The sequence below is a fragment of the Dipodomys merriami genome, unplaced genomic scaffold, assembly GCF_024711535.1.
Source record: "Dipodomys merriami isolate MVZ:Mamm:240054 unplaced genomic scaffold, mDipMer1.0.p SCAF_38, whole genome shotgun sequence".
NCBI classification, from domain to species: domain Eukaryota; kingdom Metazoa; phylum Chordata; class Mammalia; order Rodentia; family Heteromyidae; genus Dipodomys; species Dipodomys merriami.
The window spans coordinates 7518807-7538364 of record NW_027205381.1 but is presented as its reverse complement, the minus strand read 5'-3'; the positions used below and the strand labels follow the sequence as shown (position 1 = coordinate 7538364).

Here is a 19558-nt window from a genome sequence, read left to right as displayed (position 1 = left end):
AGAATAAAGTTTAATAGCTTTTTATTTTGCTTTGTTTTGTGATGCTGGGTACAGAACCTAGGAGTTCACATATGCTGGGAGATACTCAGCTACATCTCAAGTTCTTGGATCCCTACAAAAAAAAAATATAGCGTGTAAATTGATCATGACCTAAATGTAAAGAATAAAAATATTAAACTCTTTTAATACCAGAAAGAAAGCTTTATGGCATTGGATTTGACAATGACTTCTTGGCTATAATAACAAGACCTGTAACAGAAAATAGATAAAAGGGGCTTCATTTAGATTTTGTGTATCAGAGGACATCATCATCAATAGAGTGAAAAGAAACAACAGCATGATATTGAAATATCAGAAGATATTTGTAAATCATGTATGATGTGACTGGCTTAACATAAACACCAAACAACACAATTAAAAAATAGCCAGGTGAGCCAGGTGCTGGTGGCTTGTGCTTATAATCCTAGCTCCTCAGGAGGCTGAGATCTGAGGGTTGTGGTTTGAAACCAGTCCAGGCAGGAAAGTCTGTAAGACTAATCTCCAATTAACCACCAGAAAACTGGAAATGATGCTGTGGCAAAAAAAAAAAAAAAAAAAAAAAGCGCCAGGTGCTGGCTCACACTTTAATCCTAGCTACTTAGGAGGCTGAGATTTAAGGATTGTGATTTGAAACCAGCTGGGGCAGGAAAGTCCCTGAGCTTTCTTATCTCCAATTAACCAGCAAAATGTTGGAAGTGGTAGAATCCCAGCCTTGAAGGAAAAAGCCAAGGAAGAGTATGAGGCCCTGGTTTAAGTCTCAGTATAGGCACTAAGAAACAAAACAAAACAACAAAAAACTCACAAAGGGTTACAGTTGTAGCCCAGGTGTTAGAACAGTTGCCTAGCATGCATGTGGCCCCAGTACAATTCACACACACAAAAATTTGATTAGCCACTTCTCCGAAGATATACAAATAGCTAATAAGCACGCAAAAACATGTTCTGCATCACTAAGCACCCGGGAAATGCGAATCAAAACCACAATGAGGTACCACCAGTATGGCTATTAGAAAAACAAAGCAACTAAGCCTGGCAACCAGGCACACAACCACAGCCATTTAGGGGTTGAAGGTAGGAGCCTTCAGTCTAAGTACTAAGTTCTCAGTACTAAGATTCAGTTCCAAAAATCAAAACAACCCTGAAAGGAGGCCAAGAAGCCAGAACCCATATGCATTCTTGCCAGGGGTTCTGGCTACCGTGATCACTGTGATCATGCGGATGGAAATTTCTATAAAAAAAAAAAGTGAGACACAGTTACATAGCAACTCCCTTCATATATACACCCAAAGAACTGAAAGCATGTTCTCAAACGGCCATTTGCACATTCATACATACAGCATTAAGATGTGAATAACCTAAGTGCCCATTAGTGGATGAAAGAATACACAAAGGAGACATACTATGTAAACATAATGGAATATTATTCAGTCTGGAAGGAAATGGGATGCATGCTACAACATGATAAATCATGAAGACACTACAATAAGCTGGTCATAAAGAAGGCAAATTCCTAGAGGAAGTAGAAAGTGTCTTCCAGCGGCTGAGAAAAGGACATGATGGAGTCAGGATTTGAGGAACCCAGTCAGTCTCAATTTGGGAAGAAGCCACTGGGGTGACAAATGGGAGGGGATGAGTATATGCTAATTTCATGTTGTATATACTTTATGACATACTGTATGTATACTTTATACTAAAAACAAAGCCTGTCTCACAGTGGAGTCTGCAGCTAGCTGTACACAGGGTAAGTCCTCAGAACCATGGCCCAGAGGTTGCTCTGGTGGCTGCCATCCTGGGGACCCTCAGTGACCGGAAGATGCATGGAGCCTGTCTGCTTTATACCTGTTTCCTCCCTGCTCTCCCAACATGACTGGCAGTGCAATTCTGGGTTTGTTTGGAATGAGAGACCAGAGAGAAGACCTCAGTGGGGGTAGAAATGCATCTGTACCTGGCCTAGGATCCAGGTGGGACCTGGCTGAGAGCCTACTATTGTGTACTGGTTGGACAGAGCAGGGACAGTTCACCAACTGCTGCCCTCTTGCTGAGGGACAGGGGACACCCAGTCCTTCCTTGGGCCCCAGACACTGCTACCAACCACATCCAGGAGGGACCCTGACCTACTGGAGTCTAAGGAAGCTTCTCTTTCCACACACCCACCCACTGTGGCACTGTCATCAGGAGTGGCTTCTTCCACGGCTGCCCCCCCACCCTCCTTAGGCCCAGTACCCCTTTCCCATGAAGGAAGCTGTGTGGTGCACTGTTTCCCAGAGTGCTGGGGAAGGGGTTCTGGGGATATATGGGGCTGACTGGTTCCTGTGGTAAAGGTCTCATTCTCCACTAGACCTGTCCCCAGAAGCCATTCCCCATCCCACTGTCCATCTAGGGCTAAGCTTAACTGGGGAAAAAGGGGGTGTTCCAGCTGGGGCTTGGCATTCTGCCATCATTATCCATCACACCCTGAGCCCCATACTCACATCCTAAGCCACCTCAACAGGAAAAGTCTGGGGTGGTCATTACAGGTTTGTCCTTCAGAGCAGAGGCTCAGGATCTACCCCACCCTAGACCAACCTATCTCTCATCCTGATCCAGTCTGGGTCCTTGTCTTTTCCAAGATAGGCTACCTATCAAGAGCATATATGATAACCCACCCACCATGCTGCCTAAGAAAGAGCGCTGCTGGCAGCATCACAGCCATGCCCCTGCTCCTGGGAGCACAAGAGGAAAGAGACTAAAGGCCATGTTACCTGGAGCCTGGGTTCCTGGGTGTTTGGGACACCCTAAGGCTCCCCTCAGCTAAGGCCTCTGAACAGCCACCTCTGTGGGTGTTTGACTACAGGCTGCCTCCCTGTCTACAGTGACAGATCACCCATGAAAAGCATTTCCTCCCACATCCTGGCCACATTCCGAGGGCTCAGGATGCAGGAGCAGCACAGCCACCATCAGGAAAACTGCTCAGCTCTAGCAGGCACCAGTGGGAAGGAATTTCAAACAAGAGGAAATGCCTCCAAGTGCCAACCACTTGTAAGGAAAAATGGATTTTTGTTCCAGAATGTTTCTGAGTCACTGGTGGCTCCGAAGCACGCGCTGCTGCTGCTGCTGGGTGTATATGCACGAGTGAGTGTGCACATGTGGTGTGAGGTAAAGGCGTGTGAGCACGTCCTGTGCAGCTCTGGCCAGCCCTGGAGTCCCTGCACCTTTTGCCTTTGGGGATGTGTGTACCGGTGAGGCCTGTGGCTGACAGCGCCTGCTGGAGCCCAGGCCACTGCTGGAAATGACAGCTATGAGATCCTCAGAGCTCCTATGAGGGCAATGGGGCTGATGGAGCAGGAGGCACTATGCTGGCCTGTACCACTATGGTCTCAACAGCACATAAAGTCTCGCTGGGTAGAAAAGTAATAAGGAAAGTAGAGGACTGGGCCTCCAGAGAAAGCTCTGAGCCCTGTCTTGAGAAATGCCCACCACACCTGCACATAGCAGTTGTAGCTGTGTACAACAGAGCTCCAGCCAGGGTGGCACTCCAATACCGGGGCTGTCTCAGAGGCCTAGGAAGAAAGGGCATTGGGCCTGGGGCTTCTACCCATTGACTAAATGCTGAGCTGTCGGACACAGGGTTTGCAGACACTGCCCTAGAGGCCAAGGCCAGGGACCCTGTGTGTGTATGTGCCTCTCTGGCTCCCCTAGCTCCACGCCCCGCTCCTCCAGGGACAGCACTTGGGATGCCCCTTCCTGATGTTTGGTTTTGTGCCATTATCCTAGCCCGGCTGTGCAGGGCTTCTGTGGGCCACCTCATGGAGAGATGCTGCTCTAGAAAGAAAGAAATAGGACTAACTTGCCCACAACCTTCAGAGCAGACAGGACTGTATGTCAACTCTTGGCAGTACTTACTCATAAAGGGAAGAGTTGTATTGTCCCCAAGTCTGGGACACACCTGTGTATGCCCCGCCCTGTGCCCTCCTGACCTGCTCCACTTGCAGACACCTGCCCTTAAGCTCACTGAAGCTTGAGATGTCCTGTTCTGCAGGCTGAGGAGTACGGCAGAGGGAGGGGCATACAGGAAAAAGCGGCTTCTCCATCCGGGGAGCCATCCTCTCTGCCCCACATACAGTCCTAGGCAGGGTGGGCTCTGTTAGGCCTGGCTTTCTGTACCCCTCTGTCTCCTATGGCCACCTCTGCATCCAGGGCAAGCAAGAGGAGCCTCTGAAGGTGACTCCTACAAACACCACCAGCCACCAAGCTCTGCAGGACACAGGAGGCACCATGCAGCCAGCTCTGCCAAGCAGCTGCCTGCTAATTATACTGATGAAAAATGGGTGTCCAGGTTGCCTTTGGCGAGTGCACTCTGACCATCCAGCTCAGGTACTTGCCCCTGCTTCTAGCACATGGTCCACTCAAATAGCGCTGTGGTGGCTATCTTCAGATGTCAACTTGACCACGGGAAGGGCTGCCCAGATGGCTGGTGTGTTTGGGAAAAGACTGGCATCCAAGCTGGCGGAATGAATAGGACGGACACCCTCCGTGTGGCAGGCACTATGAAGACTGCCTGGGCCTGCTTGGAACTACCAGGTGGAGCAGCAGTGGTGCCTGCTCAGAAGCCAGCAGGGCATCAGCAGCCTGGAACCAGGAATCGCAACCTGGACCAGAGGCCTTCAAGTCTGGACTGGACTTCCAGCTTGTAGATTGCTTATTGAGAAACACTACAGTCTACTTAATCGTGTAAGACATTTTCCCATCCACCCACCTGCCCTCCTCTGGAGAACAAAGGGAGCCACCTCCTGGGGCCACCAGTGGCCACACCAACCACCATACTCGACCCTTTTGAGAATGGTCTCGCTCTGGACTGGGTGAGCCCTAGTGACACAGTGATCCTCTGTAGAGCCGAGGGCTCTGCCACCCATCAGGCCACGTCTGGTCTACCAGCATGTCACCCACCTAGGTTCTCTCTCAACCAGTTGCTTGAGAGCTGTGAGTGTGGGGGAAATATGACCCTGATTCCACTCCCGCCTTCTACCCACAGGGCCAAATACCAGTGATTTCTTATAAAAGTGAGTTTCCTGCTGGTCATGTTGCCAGTCCAGCTTCCAAAAAAGCAAAGGAACAAACTCCTCATAGGCCCCAGCCTCCCACCAGGCCCCCACAGGAGGCCTAAGGTTTGATGGGAGGCTCTGAACATTTTCAGGGTTCAGGAGGAGGGCTGGACTGTGAGCAAAACCAGTGCCTGCTGGTCTGGAGAGGTGGGACAGGAAGTGTCCTGGAGCCCTGCCCAGCCCTGGAGAGATGGGACAGGAAGTGCCCCAGAGCCCTGCCCAGCCTCAGGGGGCTGCAGAGGACATGAGGGGGTGATCAGCCTGGGCTATGGCCCACCAGTATAGGCCTTTGTTCTCCTCAGCCCTCCCCTACTCCAGTGCCTGGGCAAGGCTTCTCCTTCCAGGTGCTACCAGAAACCTCCAGACTTCCCTGTAGTGCTATTCTTAGGCACCTTCCCTCTGTGAACTGTGACACTTGGTCACACTGTGGCTAACATTTCCCAGAGGAGACGGAATTCAGGGAGGTCCTGTGCCATACCCCAGGCTCCTTCCTGGAAAGGAAGGCTGGCCTGCCTCTCCTGTAGTGAGGCAAACACAGAAGCTCCGGCCCTCACTGCCAGCAGGTGTTTATTTCCCAAGGTCACCAGAGCTCCAGAAAGGGATTTCGGTGAGAGTTCCAGCACCTACGCTTTGGAGGAGAGATGTTCCCAGTCACCCACGGACTGCAACAGCAGGGAGAGCACGATCCAACTATCCACTCATTTCAACCAACTGCATAGGGACCCTAATAAATGAGGTTGATGGCAGGAGGCCCTGCAGGCATGTCTGGACTTTCTGGGCTCAGCTTAGGCAGCTGCAACCTAGGCACCACTGAATACCTCTGAGGAAGGCCCTGGGTGTCCATGACATAACACCCACCTAGTACCTTATCAGTCTTTTGGTTTCTAGATAAGGACCCAGAGGGTCATCAGACAGTCCCCTCTCCTACAGGTGTACATGGTGCTGGACCGAGCACAGGGTGTGCTCATCCCAGGTCTCTACTTGGTGCACAGGCCAAGCCAGAGTGGATAGACATGTGGGAACAGACACCTCCTCGGCAGATTACCTGTGAAACTAGGCACTAGGACACACAAGGAATGCTGCTAACCCAAAGGGAAAGGACAATCCTGTAGGTAGGTAAAAACCCAGGTGGGTTGAGGAGGGCAAGGTCAATGGTCAGTCAATACGTAAGATCTCACCAAGCACTGTGAGAGTATACACAAAGCACACAGCAGTCCTATCTCACAGCTGCTGTGGGCTAAGCCCATGGCAGGCTGGGGACACTTTGGACTACCGCCAGGACATACTCTGACCACTGCTAGAGACACACAGGGCTTTGCCTAGGCACTGTCACCACCCCTGGACTGTGACAGCCACAGAGCAACCCACTGCCTGCTGCTCTCAGAACAAAGAGGCTGGAGAGGACCTGTGTCTAGACACTGCTATCTGGCAGCAGACGGATTAAATATGCATGTCATGGACTAGCACAGATATATCTCAGAAACAGGCTGAGCGAAGACAGCAGGTTGCAGGAGGTTAAGTATGGTTTGATACAGGTTCCATAAAGTTTGCAACATCAAAACAGCCCTGTGCATGGTTTAAGCGAGACAATCCTCCATGGTGAAGGTGTAACTGAAAGTATAAGCGATGCGGGAAACACATGAAATGCCGAGCACAGGGATAGGGTGGGTGCACAGGAGCTTCAGCACCAGACCCAGATATTCAGGAGGCTTTCTATGTACCCTGCAGATATCAGTGAGGAGTGAGGAGAGGGAGGCGGGGAAAGGAGGGGGAAAATCCAAGGATCCCCAAGGATCAAGCCCTCCATTGGATGGCACCGTGACCCCTTCCTCTCCTCACCCTTTAGTTCTCCTACTCCAGGCCCTGAGGGAGAAGACAGGACCTACAAGCACTATCTTCTGGAGATCTAGGGAGAACACAACAAAGCTCTCTGGTCTAGTGGACATGGACGCTGGCACAGCTCAGGATGAGGAAGAGGCTCCCCACCTCCCGCTGCCCCAGCTGTAGTATGCACATCCCATAGCAGTGCTGATAGCTGGAGGACACCCCAGAAAACAGGACCCTGTCTGCTGGAGGAGGGACCTACCCAGGCAGGGAGAAGGCCTAGGCCTGCTGCTCCCCAGTAGGCCCTATAGAGGGGATAGCAGCTGCTCCCCATGACCAGCAGGGTTGTCCAACTGACCTCTGTGGATACAACAGCTCTGTAAACCATTAACAACAGCACTTTAATCATCTAGTTACCATCTTGCCAATTACTGATTTGTTCTGTTGGCCTTTTAACGTTCTCGTAAACAAACAGAGGCTGGCTGGGGTCTCTCGCAGATGGCCCAGATGTAGAGCTCCAGGTGCTTCCTTTTGCCATTTCTCACCGAAGTACTAGCCCAATGCCCTGCACCACCACCGTCCCTCTCAGCACCACACACAGCTGACAGCCCAGGAGTCTGTCCCCTTGTCCGATTGTGAAATCCAAGAGGTTGAAGGTACAAGTAAGTCCCAGGTATCTATGAGTACTCTGTAGAACCAAATGGCAGACAGATATCTCATTTTGGACATGGTGCCACTAGGGTTTTTCATGCTTACCTAAGCCTATGAGCCACACCAGTCCCAGTCAGAAGGAGGGAGGCTGAGTCAGGGCTCCTCTATTTTGCCTGGACAGGCTTTCTAGAAGGATCTCATCCTAATACATACCCACAGAAGTAGGGAGGGAGTGAGGGGATTTCCATACCCCCCTTTTTCCCAGAATCCCTAAGCCCTGTCCACATGGAGACAGCCTGACAGCCACTGTGATGGCTGGTGGAATCTGGAATGTCTTTCCCCCAGGAGCCTACCTAGGCCAGGGCACATGGCTCAGTGAATGGGTGAATGGACTGATAGGTGGGGGTGGAGTGGAGCCTCCACATGGTTCACCTGCCCTGAGGAAGCCTCAGCAGGGGTCTGGGCAGGAAAAGGCCTCAGGCTGGCCTGGAACGCTGAGGAGCCTCCTGGGTACTGCCAGAGACAGTGGGAAGAACTGCTCAGGCTGGGTTCTGCCACATTCCAGACTCATGCTGAGGCTGGGGTAGGTGTCCATAATGACTGAACAGTGTCCACCGTGGAGGGAAGCCAGGGGTCAACATTTTACTCCAGTGTGTGGGGACAGATGTGCCATGTTTTTCCAAAATGATGGCCCATTGTACCTTTGAGACTCAGGACATCACAACACTGGGAAAGGGCATTTTATCCAGGATGAACAAAAGTCACAATGCCAGGTGACTTACAATTCTATGACACACCTGTATTCAAAGGCAGATGGGACACCAACACTTCCCCACTCACACTGTCTTGTCCTCAGGGCCACCATTTGTTCCCATTCATACTTGTGAACACCTGTGGGCTCAGGAGATACACCTGAACCCTAACTATGGCTCCATGGGGTTATGTCTCATCTGAATGCCTAGTCGTTCTGCAAAACCCCATGCATGAAAGACTTCTGTTCACGCTTGCATCTCACTGTGGCTTGGGCAGCCTCCTGACCTCTCTCCCAGGGCTCAGAACTTTAGTTCAGCGTAACATACTCCCCCTTCCAAAAGAACAACAAAAGCACCAGGCACTGGTGGCTCATATCTGTAATTCTAGCTATTCAGGAGGCTGAGATCTGGGGGTCAAGGTTCGAAGCCAGCCTAGGCAGAAGTCTGTGAGACTCTTATCTTCAATTAACACCACTGCTCACCCCTGACCCCAAAGCCGGAAGTGCAGCTGTGGCTCAAGTGGCAGAGTGTCTTGAATGAAAAAGCTAAGGGCAGTGCCCAGATATGAGTTCAAGCACAAGTACGGGGGGTGGGGGGGGGGAGGAAAAAGACAGGAAGGGAGAGAGGGAGAGAAGAAGAGAGAGAGGGAGGGAGGGAGGGAGAGAGGGTGGCAGGCAGGCAGGCAAAAGCAGGCAACAAAATCTTACTGGGAAGGGAAGTTCCCTTCTCAGAGGCAGGAGCAATAGTTGAAACAACAATTTCAAGTGCACTGCACAAGCTGATGGGTGCTTTCAAGGGGGCAGAGGTACTAGTCCCATATGCCAGTGGTGGGGAACATGCCTGGACAGCACTGTGCGGCAGTCCAATGCTGGCCTGCTCTGGTTACCCCCACCCCCCTCAGTAAGTGCTCCACAAAGGACACCTCCTGTGGTAAAGTTAGTTGGTCCTGGGTCTCCCCCTACCTGGAACACCTCCACAGTCCCTCATACCAGGCTTCAGTCTAACGTGAGGGACAACAGAAGGAACTGCTTTTGGGGGTTCCCTGTTTTCCCGCCTCCTGGCAGAGCACAGACACCAGAGCAGGGACAAGAAAGAGGTCAGGCCCGCCAGACCCACTCTGGCCACGTGCTCAAAGTGTTGACTAGTGCAGCTGGTCTTTCTCAGGCAAGGCAGCAGAGCTGGCAGGCAGTTCCTAGCCTGAAGACTACAGGGGGCCTCAAAGTGCTGCCGCAGGTTGGTCTCTGTGACTACCTGCAGATTTCACTGCTGCTCCCTTTCCAAGCCAAGAGAGCACGGCCTTACTGCTGACCTCAGGTAAGCTGCCAGATGTTCTGCATGTTTGTATGAAATTGTGCAGATGTCAGGCTTGGGTAAGCCTACACATTCTGAGTCCTGTGGTGGCCAGTCTCACCAGTGACAGTTGTCCCTACTAGGGGTAGGGAGGGGCACAGTAGAGAGGGCTAGAGGTGTGTAGGCTGGTTTGAATGGAGGTCCATGTGCTGGCTCCCAGCCCTCCAGGCTCAGGTACTCTGCAAGTTCTACCATGTCTCTGGACCTTACTTCCCTTTCTGGAAAATGTGGGCCAAGCTTCACACACTTGCCTTAAGGGGGCACGGAGGGCTGTCTCCCCCCGCGCCCCACCCCCCCACCTCTACTTCATAGTGCTGGGTCATCCTAATGGCCATGAGTGGGGCAGGGTCTTGTAATAAAAGCCACAAGAGAGATACTTCTTCCTGACTTGAGAAAGCAAATGTTTTAAAGCCCACAATAAATTAACAGGGTGCTGCTGAGAAAGAAGGCTACAGCAGCCTCCTCAGGGAGGAACACCTGTGTGAACCAGAGTTAGGTTTAGAATGAGCTAGCATCCAGAGCTCCTAGGAATGTCTAAGGGAAAGCAGAGCTATGCAAAGTATCTGCACCCAGGATGTCCACGATCCTCGCAGGAGCCAAACAGCAGGAGCCGTGGACGCTCAATGTTCAGGCCCTAACCACAGACCCTCAGCGGGGCACGAGGGCAGCCTCTCCAAGGCTATGTTTTAATGACCTGGGAGATTCCCAGGATGTAATTTACACCACAGTCTGATTTAAGAGGAACCACTGTGCTCAGGGAGTTTTCTCCCTCACACTTCCTCAGTCACTACAATCAATCAACACCACAACAAAGGGAGCACTGGGAGAGAAAAGACCCAAGGCCCCACTGCCAGCATGCTGGCCCCTCCCCTTCCCTCCCTACCAGATCCAGGAAGGGACTCCAGAGCACTCCAGATCCAGGACTGCTGGCTACACTCCCACCATGGCAGTCAAACCTCCCAGACACCCTACCGAGGAAGCCCACAGTGACCAGTGGCTGTGGAGCCCACAGGGGTGGAGTGGGGGGATGGTTGTGTGCACCAGGAAAGGGCTCTCTGAGCCAGGAGCAGACATGTCCCAAGACCAAAGCCAGCAGGGATGGCTCACAGGCTGGATGCCTGGTCAGGCTTATGCTCCAGGTGTGCACATCTAAGTATAGCTGCTGACAGACCCTGACTCAAATGGCCTTAGTATCAGCCGCCTCTCTGGCTGCCACCTCTAGATGGACACATCCAGCAAAGGTACCTCAGCGGCCACCAGCAAGCAAACGGCCACTGTAGCAGACACAGGACCACAGTGACCTAACACTGTGCTCACATGTCTGCTCCTGCTGGAGGGCAGGATGCACTAATTGTTGCTAGAAGTTCCCAAGACATTCCAGGAAGGTGGTAGCTCAGAGTGGCCCCAGGCACATGTGCCCTAGCTGGAAGCTGAGAGAAGCCCACACTCAAGACTCCCCTCCCCCGAGTCTCCAAATACTATGCACAATGGCACCAGAAAAGTGTGTGTGTGTGTGTGGGGGGGGGGATGGGGACGGGGAAAGTTCCAGAAGTGCACTCTTAGGCAGGGAGAACGAATCTAGCCTCAGTGGTGGCCCTGGGGAGGTGGGGATGGGGGGGGGGGTGCTGCCGGTAAAGCTGCATAAAGCCTGGTCCAGCCCTCCTCGCTTCCCAGCCTTGCAGTTATTCCAGCACACACACAAGGCCCCAGAAGGGCAGGACAGGACAGCAAGGGTGACATCTGAATCTCAACGCCAGGTGCCTTCTGACAGTAGCCACCCTGCCCCTGTGGGCACTGCCCCCTCCATGAGTGGTTGGGTCCCTGGACAAATGGGTGCAAGTGACCTCTAACTTTGCAGCACCAAGGCCTGGATCCCCACTGGGAGCGGTGGGGTGGGGGAGCACTCAGCAGGTGGTCCTGAGTGCAGCCAAGCCATAAAAGCACAAAGCCACTCTTCCCTTGACCTCCTGAACTAGCTTTGCACCAGAGCAATCTCTTGGATTGGTACTGAATCAGAGGGAGGCGGAAGAGGGGAAGATGAGTGACAGGCAGGCACCCACTGCCACCTGCAGAGTGGCACAGTAAGGGGCATCCCGAGGGCTCCAAAGGCCTGCCCCCACCTAGCCTGTGGCTGCTGAGCCGGCCACTTCCAGGCTGAGGGACTGGTGGTCCACTCGGCACTGCCAGCTGACCATGTGGCCTCCCCAGGCAGGGGTGCTGGGGCTTTCCCAAGCAGCACTGGGGTCACCTGCCTCCCCTGTTCTTCTCATTCCTGGTCCAAGCTTCTGCTTTAGGAGACAAACTATAGGGTGGGGACTGAGGGCCCCTTCACTTTCAGGAACTCAAGGGCTGCCACAAAAGCATTCTGCAATCTGCAAGCTAAGGTCAGACTGCTAGACAGGCTGACTTCAAAACCTCAATCCCTTTCAGCCCCAAGAGCAGGCTGAACTTCTCTTCCCTACAGTTTCACAGACCTGGTGCTCTCTCCCTCAAGAGTCCTACAGGCAGGGAAGCACCCTTCTGGCCTGGTATTACCTGTCAGTACCTAGCACCCACAATCTAGAGCTCTGGTTGATGAAGGAAGGCTGGCGGCCATGGCCAGGCCCAGCTTCATCTAGAGTAAGGCAGGAGCATGGGGTGAATCCCGTGCAAGGAACACGCATGTGTGTGGTGCAGGCCCTGGCCTGGCAGTGGCTTGAACCATCAAGTTGTCTCAGAACACTTCTTCCTAGGCTGGGAGTTGCTGGGGCCGGGGAATGTGGCTATATCCTCCCAACTCTAGGGAGAAAGATGATGAGAAGAGAGTGGATGTATTCTCCAGACTCCATTCAGGATCCCTATTTTCTGACAGCCGGAGAAAGACGATGGGAAAAGACAAATTGGAGGCTGCGCAGGGAGGGAAGCAGTGGCACCGACCAGGAACAGCTGGTCAGCTCTAAGCTGGCTGGATGGCGTGAACCCTCCAATCTACCTGAGCACCTGCCCATACCTTTCTGCGGGTGCCAACAAAAATCCCTCTCACAGAGGTGCCTGGCTTGCCTGTAAAGCTCAGTTCTAACGCAAATATGGGAGACAAAAGACAGGGAGGAAGACCTCACTCTTGCCTCTTCTCACTCTGGAGAAGGTCCTGCTGGGCACCCTGCAGGACACCCACAGGACAACAGGAGCACCACAGGACAGGACAAAAACAATCCTAACTTGAAATGTAGAACCCTAGGCACCCTGAGGTCTCTTACCGCGTGTGTGGAGGCCCGGCCCCAGCACCCCGGTGCGCTTGCAGGTCAGTCCAGCCTCCGTCAGCTACTTAAGACATGGGGGACACAGAAATGCCGCAAGGCTGCCCACGAGCTCCGGCTCCCCCAGCCTCGCTGGTGGGTTCCCCGGGAAAGTACCTCACTCACCCCCCCACCCCGCAGGCTTTTGTTCCACTTCTCTCTCGAGGCTGGGGAGGACGTGTAGTGAGCCTTCTCCCCGCCCCCAGCTCCGGGTCACACAAGGCCTTTGTTCTACCTGCACACACCGGCGGCGCCCGCCCCGGCCCCGCGGCCGCTCCCCTTCCCTGGAGGCCGGTTGGCCGGCACCCGCGCGGGCTGGGCCCCCACACCACGCCGACCTCCCGTCTCTCCCCACTCCGGGTGCTAGCCAGGACCCGCGGAAGTGAATACTCTGGTGGGCTGCGCTCGCGCTCATAGCCCATTTCCACGCCCAAGGAGCGACGCGCGGGGCTACACGGACCAGCGTGGACCTTTAAACCCCAGACTGGCCTCACGGCGGCCGGCGGCGCACCCTCAGTGGGGCCACCAACAGGGCGGAGGGAGGCGCCCCAGGAGATGTCCAGGCGCAGAAGGGGCAAAAGCCAGAGACGAGAGGGTGAAAGGGAGGTCAAAGATCAGGGGTGGCAGCTGCGGGCGCCCCGCGGCGAGCCGGGGGGGGCGGATAGAGGCGGCTCGGCACCGTCCAGTGGGAGCGCGGCCCCGGCTCAGGGGGCACAGCGGCACCCGGGGACCCCGCGGCCCAGGCTCGGGAGCGCAGCGGCACCCGGGGACCCCGCCACCCCCGCGGCAGGCGCTCACCTGGGCGTGCGCAGCGCGGCGGGGTCGCGGCGGTCCAGGACGCCGGGCACGCAGTTGGTGAGTTCGGTCCAGTCGGCGTGCAACCCGCAGCTCCAGCCGGTGGAGAAGCGCGAGAAGAGCCAGGTCTCGCGGCGGTTGGGCCGGTAGCAGGTGCACTTCTTCTGGCCCGGGCGGCAGTCGCAGGGGACCTCGAGGCGCACGTTCTGCACGAGGTGGCGACCGAAGGTGGTGCCGCCGGTCTTCTGGATGTGCAGGAAAACGATCACGTCGTCGCCCTTCATGTCGAAGCGCAGCGAGCGCTCCAGCTCGCGCACCGGGAAGTAGTACTTCTTCTCGTAGTGCGGGTCGGGCGTGGGGAAGAGGTCCAGGTCGTCGGGCGGCGCGCGGCCGCCGGGCGCGCCCAAGCTCAGCCCCGGGCCCGCGTACTGGTACAGGATGAGCATGAAGCACGCCGAGCCCGCCACCACCAGCACGAACTTGCTGGCGCGCTCAACCATGGTCCTGCCGCCGGCGCGCCGCCGCCGCATGTGTCACCATCGCCGGCGGCCCGGGCGCGGGGCACCGGGGCCTGGGAGGGCGCGGCTGCCTCCGCCGCCGCCTCCTCCGCCGCCGCCCGCCCGCCCGCGCTCCGGCCCGGCCCGGCTACTCGGCGCCCAGGCTGCCCGCGGCGGCGCGGGCCCTGGCCCTCCGCGGCGCCATGGCTGCTCCTCGCCCAGGTCGGACTCTCGGCCCGACCTCCGGCGGGGCCCCTGCTCGGCCCGACCCCAGCCCGCGTCCCCCGGCGGCCCCGACGCTGGCCCGCCGAGCTCCGCACCGAGAACGCTCTGCGCCGCTCTGCGCCGCTCCGCGCGCCGCCGCGTCTCCGCAGTCCGCCGCCGCCCCGCCCCGGCCCGCCCCCGGCCCGCCCCCGCGGCGCCCCTTGCCGTCGCCGCGCGCTCCGGTCCTCGGCTCCGCCTCCGAGGTGGGGGCGGGGCGGACGGTCGCGCGCGGGCACCGGGCTGCGCGTCTCCGCTTCACTCGTGGTCAGGAAGCGGATTCCAGCCGGCGGACGCGTGTGCGCGTGTGCGCGTGTGTGCGCGCGCGCCTCGAGTGCCGGGTACCGAGGCGTGGACGCCTCTAGCAAGCGCCTCCGGGGCCCGGGACCCTCCGTCTAGACTCCCACGGGAGGGGCGGCCGTGACCTTCCACGCGAGCGCCCGAACTTCCACACTGAAGAGCGCAGAGCCACACTTGGAGGCGCCAGGCATCGGGCGCTCCATGCGGCTTGGGACTACCGAGACGGGAGTGGACGCGGGGTGCGCACGCCCCCCCCCCCTCGTGCCCGCGACGTCTCTGAGAGAGTGACCCCAAAGCTCTTGGATGAAAAGACGTCTGCAGAGGCTTGCAGGCTTCTCGTGGAAAGCGATTCCAGCTCATGTGCATTGTTTCCCTCCACATTTGTAGGCCAAAAAGTTATAAGAAAATTGAGCCAGCATTTAACAACATTCAAAAAGGAGGGGGAGTGGGAGGACCTGAGCCTGCTTGCTGTCCTGTCGAGCCCAGGTGCCTGCCCACCGTGGTCCTTCAGTGGCCTCTTTGCCTTAGCGCACCAAGCTCAGTACCCGTGCTGCCTAGGTACTGATCCTGCTCAGAGGCTAGAGCCTCACCCTTTGGAGGAGGAGGAAGTAGGTGGAGTATGGCAGGACCTGTTGGAAGGCCACCGCTGGCAAGAGACCTCTTGTGCAGGCTGCCGTGGCCAAAGGGAGGCGTCTTGCTGCCAGGCCTGCGTTCAGATGTTCATATAGAGCTGCTGATTGGTGGCTGGGTTCCAACCTCTTAGGGACCAGAATGCATTACTTAGTTGAGGAATGAGCATTTGTTGAATGCCAGTATGTCTCAAAAAGGCTGCTAGAAATAAGAAATAGGAGCCAGGTGTTGGTGGCATACGCCTGTAACCCTAGCTACTCAGGAGGCTGAGATCTGAAGATCTAGTTCAAAGCCAGCTGGGACAGGAAAATCTGTAAGACTTACATACAATTTACCACAAAAAGTGGGAACTGGAGCTGTGGCTCAAGTGGTATAGAACAACACACAATCTGAGTACTGAGTTCAAGCCTCAAGTCTGGCACAATAGAAAAGAAACAAACAGCCAGGCACTTGTGGCTCACATCTGTTATCCTACCTACTCAGAAGGCTGAGATCTTAGGATCACAATTTGAAGTCAGCCTGGGCAGGAAAGGCCCTGAAATTCTTTTATCTCCAATTAACCACTAGAAAACTGAAGTGGCTCAAAGTGGTAGAGCACTAGCCTTGAGTGAAAAAGCACAAGGACAGCACCCAGGCCCTGAGTTCAAGTCCTGTCACCACCACCACCAACAAAAAAGAAACAATAAATGAAATATATAAGATCAAACCAGAAAGTCTCGCCAGAAGCAAAAACCCTGATGCCCCTGAACCCAACTCAAGAGGAAGCTCACCATTGTCCGAGGGCTGAAGGAGTACTACTGTGATCAGATGGGTCCAAGGCACGGTACTGAGCCTCTGAGTGCAAGCTGGCCTGTGTCGCACGTGCATATGGGTGTGCAGGTGTGTAGGGGCATCTGCTGTGCAATCAGGCCCCTAAACTCCAGCTCAGCTTAAGCTACTTTTCAGGTTTTCCAGAGTCAGGGAGAGCTAAAGGTAGCTTGGTCAGGTTTTTCTTGTTGAGAGTGGGGCATGGTAGTGTTCTCCTGAGCCTCCTGCTCTTGCTAGTCTTCCAGTGCCTGTTGGTGGCTGAGATGGGGCAGTGTTCCTTCACAGGTTGGATGCAGTGACCCAGAACCAGTGCACCAGGTATCATTACCCTAATAGTATTGACCTGTCACGATGCAGATCATAATTGAGGCTGCTCTGTAGTGAGAATCCTGGATGCCAGGCAATGTCACTGTGCCATTTCTAGTCCCCTCAGCAAGCCTTACTGTGGGCTGTGACACCTATTTTCCAGAAGAGAAGACTGAAGGAGTGTGCAGTTCTGAGCTAGGGCTCTAGGGCCAGCCATTCTCTCTTCACTCTGATCCCTGGCCTTCTAGGCCTCCCTCCCATATCTGTCTGCCCTTGCCTACTTCTGAGCTGAGTTCAGTCTCTCCCAAGTTACAGGTAGGGCAGCAACACAGAGTGGAGAGCTGGCAGCCCAAGGGAGGTGTAAGACCCTCAAAATTATTTGGTAAAGACAGGACAGATGCAGGTGCTTGTTTGCTGCACAAGGGTATCTACCTGTATCAAAATTTTTGTATGCCCTGTGAATGAGGCTATAAATATCCAAATGGTTCTTGGAGGAAAAAAAAGCTGAAGGTTGCCCTTCAGCTTCTACTGGTGATCACTGCTGTCAGGTGGAACACAAGCCCAAAATGTTCAAGAGCTGGCTTGGGCCCTTCTTTAAGAAGGCCAATAAGACCTTCTGTGCTTAGTCTGTGGCCCTACTCTTCCCTCTCTTCCCAGAGAGGGAAGAAGAGCTTGGCAGAGGGTGTCCTGTAGATAGTTGCTGCTGTGATAAATTGCAATAGAGTAGCCTGGGGGAGCAGAGACCTTGCTGGAGAAGCTGTTCAGTCAGACTTCCTTCCTGCCAGAGTGGCTGGGAACCCCCTGATTAGCCAGGAGGGTACAAAAATCCTCCCCAGTTGGCTACAGGATTCCTGTTAAGATGAGCCTCCAATCTGAAGTCCAGCTGGAATGCAGGTGCTAGCCCCCAGTGGCTGGGCAGCTTTATCAGGCTACTCTCTGCAGGGAGCCTTTATCATCCCCCGTTAATGGCAGAAACATGCCATGGAAGTGGTGCCATGGATCGACAGGTCAGGGCGGTGCAGCCAGCCCCCTGGCACTCAGTGGGTGTTTCTGGTAGCTGTTTCCTTTCTCTCCTTACAAGTTCTGCCCAGGAGCTAAAGCTCTCCTTGGATTATACGGATAAAAAGATGGCTCAGTGTGTGTGCTGGCAGCAGTGCCCAGCCTGAGTCGTCCCCTGAAGACAGACCCCTCACTCACTTCATTTTGATCTCTGACTCAGTGTCTAGAAGAAAACAATACAGCTAATGGCAAGATGTGCCGATCCAGTTAACAAGAAGCCACTTTACTTCTCCAGAAAGCTCAGGCCACGGCAGGATTCCAGCTTTGGAAGCCAGACCCGATTCCCTGCCCACCGCGCGCGCTCGGAGTCTGAGAACCAGAGGATCGACCGCGCCGGCCCCTCCCGGGGCTGCGGTCCCGCGGGCCGGCGCACGGGGGCAGCGCCGCGGCCTCGGCTCGCCCTGGGCTCCGCCGTGGGCATTGCAGCCCCGGGGGTTTCCCCGCCCGCGGCCCGGGTCCCTGGGCCCGCGGCGCGCTGTTTTTCCCGGGGTGCGGAGTGGGGGGGGGCGGCCCCGTTTCCCACGCGGGGCGGGGACAGAGGCGTGGTGTGGGGACAAACTTGTGAAGGGAACTCGGGGTCACGGTGGGACTGGAGCCGCCTGGCCGGGCCGGTGGGCGCTGACCCGCGTGGGAGCTGCCCGCCGCCCAAGCCCCGCGGCGGGCCCCGCCTCTCGGCCTTTGCCCCGCGCCTGCGACCCCCCAGCCTCCACTGGCCCGGCCTCCACGCGGCCCACAGCCTCGGCCCCCGACGCCTTCCCTCTCGCCCCCGGCCCCTCTGTCCTTCGCCAGGCCTGGCTTCTCTTCCACCACCCTGGGCCCTTGTCCCGTCCCTCCCAGCTGGCCCAGGCCTGTCCAGTGTCCTCCGGGGGGGAGTGACAGGCTCACTTGACCCCCCCCCCCCAAGCTTTGCATGGCCATTCTGTTAAAGGACGCAGACTTCTCTAGCTCTGGGGGCTCACGCCTCTCATCCTAGCTACTAGGAGGCTGAGATAGGAGGATCAAGGTTCAAAGCCAGCCTAGGCAGGAAAGTCCATGAGACTTATTTCCAATTAACCACCAAAAAGCTGGAAGTGGTGCTGTGGCTCAAGTGGTAGAGCACAACATCCTTGAGCAAAACAGTGCGGTGACGGTGCCCAGGTCCTGAGTTCAAGTCCTAAACCTGCATGCACAGGCAAAAAGACCCCAATCCTAGAGGCTACCAGATCGCTAAGACGCTGCTTGCTCCCACCCACCTAGCAGGGAGCCATCTTGAATCTTTTCTCTCCTGCCTCCCCCGCCCCTGTGGGAAAATAACCCCAGCAGCACCTGCGTTTCCCCTCCCGGGCCCCTGTTCCTTTGTTCGGCTTCAGCTGGGTTTTAAGATCTCCTTAAATTCTTATGGGGTGGACTTGGCAGTCTATATAAATTAGTGAGAATTTGAGCCATTCAGAGGAGTCATCTGGCTCTGATCTACCCAGTTGCAGGCTGTTGAGGAGCCCCTGAGGCCCGGCCTCGGTGAACACCCTGGCTGGTCACTCACTACACCCATGTGTTTTGTATGTGGGGCGGTATAACAGGCGGGTGTCTGGAGACAGGGTGTTGCACAGAGCTACTGCTCTATCCATCAGTGGACGTGTGATTTCACTGCTGTGAGTGGGAGTGCAGCCCACCCTCCTCCCCTGCACATTCCTCAGACAGCCTTGTTGGCAGGACGGCTGGCTGGGCATGATGGATTCCAGCAGCGTGGTGAGGCATGGGCAGACACAACGCTGCCTGGAGGGCAGCGTCCTGGTCCCTGTGTCTGCAACGTCCAGTGGGCGCCGTCACACTCACAGGCTTGTGAGAGAGGATTGGGGGAGGGATGGCATCCAGGAGCACTTCCTCCCTGTTCGTTTCTCTGCCCAGCGGAGGCCTGGCCCCAGAGCCGGCAGGGACAGCCACCAGGGAGGGCA

The 19558-nt window shown here is 55.7% G+C and overlaps 1 protein-coding gene across 1 annotated transcript in view; it reads right to left on the bottom strand.

The window, feature by feature from the left end:
- The window catches only part of Hs6st1 (heparan sulfate 6-O-sulfotransferase 1), a 35056-nt gene extending 20471 nt beyond the window's left edge, over positions 1–14585 (bottom strand). Inside the window, exon 1 of the mRNA XM_069989474.1 lies at positions 13771–14585. Coding sequence (XP_069845575.1) covers positions 13771–14297 — 527 coding nt within the window. The 5' untranslated portion in view covers positions 14298–14585. The remainder of the gene's footprint in view (positions 1–13770) is intronic.
- Between the last annotated feature and the right edge of the window lie 4973 nt (positions 14586–19558).